This window comes from Limulus polyphemus, unplaced genomic scaffold, assembly GCF_000517525.1.
Source record: "Limulus polyphemus unplaced genomic scaffold, Limulus_polyphemus-2.1.2 Scaffold5655, whole genome shotgun sequence".
Taxonomy (NCBI): Eukaryota; Metazoa; Arthropoda; class Merostomata; order Xiphosura; family Limulidae; genus Limulus; species Limulus polyphemus.
Genome location: NW_013671265.1, coordinates 56288 through 64170, shown reverse-complemented (window position 1 = coordinate 64170; position 7883 = coordinate 56288). Strand labels below are relative to the sequence as shown.

General features: G+C 35.8%; 1 protein-coding gene across 1 annotated transcript in view; it reads left to right on the top strand.

Moving 5' to 3' along the window:
• The first annotated feature begins 6539 nt into the window (after positions 1–6539).
• The window catches only part of LOC106472841, a 10405-nt gene continuing 9061 nt past the window's right edge, over positions 6540–7883 (top strand). The window contains exon 1 of the mRNA XM_022401383.1: positions 6540–6897. Coding sequence (XP_022257091.1) covers positions 6540–6897 — 358 coding nt within the window. The remainder of the gene's footprint in view (positions 6898–7883) is intronic.

The following is a 7883-nucleotide window of genomic DNA, read 5'->3' as shown; positions in this document are numbered from 1 at the left end:
TATAAAATTGTATTCTTAGCTTTCTGTAGATATTTTCATTTAGAACATCAAATGTTTTTTTTTTTTTTAATTTCGTGCAAAGCTACACGAGGGCTAGCCGTCCCTAATTTAGCAGTGTAAGACTAGAGGGAAGGCAGCTAGTCATTATCACTCACCGCCAACTCTTGGGCTACTCTTTTACCAACGAATAGTGGGATTGACCGTCACATTATAACACACCAACGGCTGAAAGGGAGAGCATGTTTGGTGGGACAGGGATTCGGGGATTGCAAGTCGAGCGCCCTAACCACCTGGCCATGCCGGGCCACCTAATAATGAAGAACAGATTTTGTATGTCACTAAACGTAATAATCAATAAAAACAAATTTATCTATTCTTCCACTTTACATAACGATACAGAAAGTTAAATGTACATACATGACATTCTCAAGATTATAGGGTAAATTAGGATGTTATTTTCTGTTTTCGTTTAGAACTCAAATATTTACAGTTTAAAACTACTCTTGTTTATAAATATAACTTACCAAGATAAATGCATCACTTGTCTTCTTTCGGGTATATTTGTTTAGATATGTAAAAAAAAATATATCAGTATCATCCACCTTATAGTTTGGGCTGTGATCATCAATTTATCTGAAGGGCAACTTCCACTGACAGCTTCGTACCCTTTGGCATTTAGAAATAACAGAACATGTATGAATTATAAAATGCTGAATTGCCAAGATGAAATTAACTTTCATACAAGTCTAGTAAATTTTGGCTAGCACACTATTTTTGTGTACATTCTACTTACCTTCAACTGACCTTTGTACATTAGTCATGTGACAGTCAATGACGTTAGCTTGAGAATCAACTTGTTCTATTGTTATGCATTATTTTAACATAATGAAAATAAAAACTAATATATTTCATCTGATATATCACAACACAGAATATTGGGTATAACTGTAAAAATTAGATTATTCTCACACAGATATTGAGAATTTGTCAGGGAATGTGCTAAATAGTCTGATGTCATATCACTCTGTTATTGAAACAAAAAATATCGGGAATACCATAGCGGACGTATTCAATACAGTGATATACTTGAACGTTCTGTGATCTTACGACAAAAGGCATGGTCTGGAAGAAATGACATATCTACTCTTTACAGGAAATCAGTTTATAAAGAGCTTTAGTATAAATTAACCTAAATATTATCTCAGACATTCACCAACGTGATTAGATTTATCTCCAGAGACCATTGTTCAAAGACCATGCTTATTTGAAGATAGCTTTTATATGCGGAAACAACTGTTAGCTGAGTTCTTGGACAGGTCTTAAAATATAACGAATGTCGGTACGCAGGTCGCACTTCACAAAGATTACAGATTAGAATTAAACAATAAGTACCCACACCCATAGGAAATAAGAGTGTGAAAGAAAAGAATTTACCATGTCGCTCCTGTAAAACAAAAGTTCTACCACCAAAATGTGAATCAGCGATTGGCCAGCATTTACTAGTGAACCCGACTGGTGCTGACAACTACACGGATAGCAAGTTTGAAATTATTGCAAATGGTCGGTCGACCTTTCATCTCTGTATTTTGGAAGACATCTTTATTAAAACACATAAAAGTATAGGAATTCTTTTTGGCGGCAAAGGACAGGCTCACGGTATACATCTGATTTATTAGCGTTCTAGTTACTCTTTGTCGTAGTTAATCGGGTACTGCTCACGGTATACATCTGATTTATTAGCGTTCTAGTTACTCATTGTCATAGTTAATAGGGTACTACTCGCGGTATACATCTGATTTATTAGCGTTCTAGTTACTCATTGTCATAGTTAATCGGGTACTGCTCGCGGTATACATCTGATTTATTAGCGTTCTAGTTACTCATTGCATTAGTTAATTTCCTATTGGAATCACTTAAATTCTCTCATGGAACTAGTTGCTGTTGAATTATCTACTTTTATATATATATAGTTTCTGTAACGAAGTGAACTTTGTTGTGCGTTTAGTGATATTTGTAGAAAACACTAAAATACGTTGATTTGAGATTGATCTGATTCAGAACTCTATAGAGAACAGTTCTGTCATGTGTCTTTGTGCAAGTGCCTAATGTATTGTTAAATAAAGATTAATTTGCCCTTTATTGTACATTGTATTTTGTCTCTTCATCTTGTTCCTCCAGCTGTGGTTACCATCCTTACTTTAAAGGTAATCACTGTACCTGAGATTATCACATTAGTAACCTAACTTTCACACTGAGGGACAAACCTTTTCCAAAACGTTAAATGTTTCTCGTCGGGCATTTGGGGAAATATCAACGTATGTCCGCAGTGGTTCAGCGGTAAGCTTGAGGGTTTATACTCTATAGATTGGGTTTCGATACCCGTGGTGAGCACAGTTCACTGTGTGTAGTTTTGCACTTAAACACAAACAAGCTCAACGCTTAAGAAATAACTTTAGATATGGTGTTCGAAATTGATTTTAGAGACGTTACAAAGTCTTTCAAAGCAGTTAAGAACTTGTCTAGTGAATAATTCCAATGTTTTTAATCGTTTTGTTATCTTTCTCAAGGTCGTGATTTTTTTCAAACTTTTACTGGATTATCCTCTACCTGTGAGCGAACTTTTTTTCAGAGTGAACAACGTCACAGACAGACAAACATTCATGCACCACCACACAAAGAATTAGTCACCCGTTACAGCACGTACTTTGCGCTTGAAGATTCGTACAATCAAACCACTGATTTAGGCCTAAGAATGTTTTTTACTAAAGTTTCTAAAGAGCCAATTCTAGTAATTCGTGCAAGTATGAATTCAGTTTTGCCCAACAATAAACTAAGGCTTTGCTAATAGTAAGTATAATGTTTTCTGTCAGAAATATAAGTAAGTATATAATATAAAACCCATCACAGTTGAGTATTCATGTGTTCTGGACGTGTGGTTAAAATAACTTGTAATTGTATGGATACGCGTTGAAGCGTGAATATTTTGGCAAAGTTCCAGTTTAGTATACATTTTACTGAAATTATGAAAGGCGATGTGAATGTGAATTACAGAGCACGGATTTTTTTATTACCGTATTTAGCGATATCTGTGTAGAGTAGTGCCAATTCTTTAATAGAAATACAATGAATTAACGAGTAGAGAAAGTTCCATATGTAGGAATACACGTTCCACGTCAGTCGGGGAAACCCATCTAAGAACGGTGTTTAGACTAGGTACTGTTACGTTGTTTTTATGATGAGCGTTCACATTGTCTTAGAAAAACTGTCTACTACTACAGTTTTGTTTACGTCGGTTTTTCTAAATGCGAAATCAACAGCTGTAGATTTTGTTAAAATAGCCATTGGAAATTCATAGTAAGTAGTTTGAACAAAACATGATGACGTAATATCCATTAAAATAAATGGAGTAACTTAATGGAGCTCGCCATTTGTCGTATTTGTTTGATATCTTTATAATTATTCTACGTTAGGAACTGACACTTTCTTCTTAACACATGATTTAATGCTTTCATTCAAAGTCGTACCTACGCATGTTTGTTGTTGTTTTAAGTCACAACTTTGTGCCTACACAGATTACCTGTTGTTGTTTTAAGTCATAACTTCGTTCCAACACAGCTTAACTATTGTAATTTTAAGTCACAACTTATCTATTGTTGTTGTTCTAAATCACATCTTTGTACCAACACAGTTTATATACTGTTATTTTAAGTCACAACTTATCCATTGTTGTTGTTATAAGTCACAACTTCGTACCTACACAGTTTTTATATTGTTGTTTTAAGTCACAGCTTCGTGCCTACACAGCGTGGATCAACGTACAACTGAAGAAACGTTCTGGTTCTCGTCTTGTCAATGATCTTAGAACAGATCTCCAAGATGGCGTCGCACTGGCTAATCTGGTGGAGGTTTTAGGTAACTCGGTTTGAAATTGCTGCAATTGGTTTGATAATAAACTTGTAACTTTCTTGTAATTGCACATTTGTCTCAAAGAATATTTTATAACAGAATGTTACATTTTACTCATGATAATTATACAGTTTATGAATAATTTGTTTTTGTTAACTTCATTCTACTTGTATCTTACTTAGTCAACTTGCTTTGACCAGAAGTTAATGATAATATCTACCTAATAATTGCAGTTTCAGGATAATGTGTGAAAAGTCTCCTGATGTTTATAACGAGATAAGATAAACGTGGAAAAAAATTAACTTTTCGGATTCTATATCAGATAATGTTGAATATTTGAAGCTCAAGATTTGGCATTTATAAGTATATTGTTGAAATATTTTGATTGTTTAAAATGTTTGTCATGTTTAATATAATTTTTTAAGTTGGTAAGCATTGACAATTAATATCTTTGAATCAGTTTCGACGACAGTTTTATCTCAAAGCGAAAGATAAACTAGAAATTGATACGATTCCAAATCAAGTGTTTAGCTTTCAGAGTTTTGAGTGGAAAGTGAGTAAAATGTTAACGAGGTTTGTTGCCGTAATGTTGTAGTAAATAATGTTAGATATCTTGTGCTTTTCTCTGAGTTTCATAAGTATTGAACCTCGTATTGGGACAGACTTTTCTAAAATTTTACACCGTATAGCAATGTTGTTTATGGTATTCATTCACTTGGATGATTCATGCCTTTCAAGGACTTTAAGGAAACTTTTACGATCTTTCTAATACTTCAGTTCTAGTATCAACTATTTTCCAAGCTCTCATTCTTTGCTTTGTGTAAAATTACTTTTCCGAAGTATCAATAAATTATATACAGGAAAAAACAGGGTAGGCATATGGTTAAGCCTAACAAGAAGTATGTCTGAATACAGCCTGTCCTCGCGTTACGGGAGTTCGGGTTATGGAATTTCGCCCATGCGGAAATTATATAGCATGGCCAATAAATTCGGGTTACGAACCGTAAATTTGCCCTTACGGAATTTTGAATAAAGGTAAACAGTAAATAAACAAAAAATGGAAAAAATAAACATCCATTTTTTTTTTTAAATACAGCTCACATTTCCAAGCGTCAGTGAGGTAGATGGCGCGCTTTGTTCATATTAGCAAATGCTTTTGTTACGATCGTCATACGGTCACGTAATTATTATTTGCATCGTTTTTCAAGACTCTGCAATGTATTACCCTTATTAAAGATTTCTGGAAAGAGGCATTTAAGTACAAGTAGTACATCCAAGAGAGCATGGAAAGAGGCATTCAAGTACAAGTAGTACATCCAAGAGAGCATGGAAAGAGGCATTCAAGTACAAGTAGCACACCCAAGAGAGCATGGAAAGGAATTACTTTGGATGTGAAACTTGATGTTTTGAGGAAGTTTGATGCCAGAGAGAAACTTAGCTCTATTGCTAAAACTTTAGGGCTTGTAACCTCTACAGTGGGAACAATACGTGAAAATAAAGGCAAGTACTAAAGTAGGTACACCTCTAAGTGCTCATACATTGTATTTTAATAAAAGTGAAGTGATGTTTAATACGGAGAGACTACTGAGTGTGTGGATTGATGGCCAGATCTAACATAATGTGCCATTAAACAAGATGGTTATACAACCTAAGGCAAAAAGCTTGTATGATGATTTGATGATTGCACAAAGTAGTAGTGGTAGTTCTGAAGAAAAAAACCTTCCTGACAAGTAAAGGGTGGTTTGATAGGTTCAGGAAGCACATTAACTTGCACAACATAAAACTAAAAGGTGAGACTGTCAGTGCTGATGTAGAAGGGGGTTACAATCCAGAATAAGTCTTCAATGTGGATGAATCGGGGTTGTTCTGGAAACGTATACCAGATAGAACATTTATTTTTAGGGAAGAGAAGTCTGCATCAGGATCCAATCAGGATTCAAGGCTACGAAAGATCGTCTGACTCAACGCTGCTGGAGATTTTAAATTAAAGCCCTTACTAGTGTCCAGTTTCGAAACTCCAAGGGCCTTAAAGGAATATGCCAAGCCTAATTTACCAGTGATTTGGCGCTCAAATAAGAAGTCTTGGATGACTAAGTATTTTTCAAGACTGGTTCATCAATGTTTTCTGTTCTGCTGTTGAAAAGTACTGTGCCAAACGTAATATTGCCAACAAAACATTAGTCATCTTAGACAATGTACCAAACCATCCTATGAACTTGAATGATCATTCTGATGATGTAAGAGTTGAGTAAATCCACAAGAACAGAACTGCATGGCTCCAGCCAATGGATGAAGGTGTTATCTCCAATTTCAAGAGATATTACTTACATAGAACTCTGAAAGAACTGATTAAAGCTACTGATGAAAAGGATAAGCCTACAGTTCGTGATTTCTGGAAGAAATATAACATTGTGAATGTAATAGGCAACATCACCAAGTCGTGGGATGAAGTGAAGGAGTCAACTATGTATGATGTATGGAAAAAAGTATGGCCAGAATGTACCAACGACTTAACAGGGTTCCCCCAAGCAGAGAGTGCTGGGAAAGTGCACCAAGACATTATGGCACTTGCAAGACAGGGTGGTTTTGAAGATATTATCGAAGTTGAGTTATTAAAGACCCATTGAGAAGATATGTTGAATGAGAAACTGATAATGTTGGAACAAGATCGAGATTCATTAGAGGAGGATGTTATTGAAACACCATCCACACAACTTCAGTTAACTACCAACCACTTATCCCAATCATTTGACTTTGTAGAAGTGGTGCAAATCCTTAGTGCTAATGATCCCAGGCGTGAACTCAACCTAAAAGTTACGAGAGGACTACATGACATCATGCACTACTACAAGGAGAAGAATGACATCATGCACTACTACAAGGAGAAGATGCAGCAGAAACAGCAAACAACTCTCGACGCATTCTTTGTCAAAAGAGCTGAGCCTACACCACATCAAGGTGATTATGAAGATGATGATCATGAATTATTGGGTAAGGCAGACATCAGTACCAGTACTGAGTCTTCCTCTCCCTCCCTGTGTGAAAGTTAATTATTTTTGTGTCCCTACTATTATTTTTGGTGAGTAAAACTATTAAACTATGTCAGTTACATTTGTGTTTAAAAACGTTTTTATATGCGGAAACATCTGTTAGCTGAGTTTTTGCACAGATCTTAAAATATAACGTTGATAAATGGAAACATCGGCACATGTAGATACGTAAATCTTGAAAGTCGAGTTGTTCACAACTTGAAAATAGCGTTGATAACTGGACCAATTGTTGGTTGAGATGTTGCAAAGGAAATATCTGCAAAAGCTTTTCGCCAGGCACTGATCATAGCAGAACCGTTTGGAAAATGATCTATAGGAAATAGTACGGCTTATAAAATAAGTCAGATCAACGTAGACCGGTAAGGCAATCACTGATTGGCATGTCCTTTAGCCAATCAGGAAATGTTACAGACCTACTGAAGGATGTGTAGATTTTCTAGTTACTCATTGTCATAGTTAATCGGGTACTCGCTAATAAATCAGATGTATACCGCGAGCAGTACCCGATTGTGAAATCTATAGAAATGTGCAAAATGTTTCGAACATCTTAGGTGAACATAAAATCTGGTATGTTTCACATGCCACACTACTTATTCTTGCAAACTCATTGTTTAGTCCACATTGTTCATGCAGAAGTAATACTTTACGAACCGTTTTCAAAGTACAATAAAACCACCTGTAGCAAGGGGCTTCACATTATATATCATACATGCTTTGTTTGTTTGTTTGTTGAATTTCGCGCAAAGCTACTTGAGGGCTATCTGCGCTAGCCTTCTCTGATTTTGAAGTGATAGACTAGAGGAAAAGCAGCTAGTTAACACCAGCCCCTGTCAACTCTTGGGCTACTCTTTACCAACAAATAGTGGGATTGGCCGCCACATTATAACGACTTCACGGCTGAAAGGGCGAGCATGTTTGATGACGGGG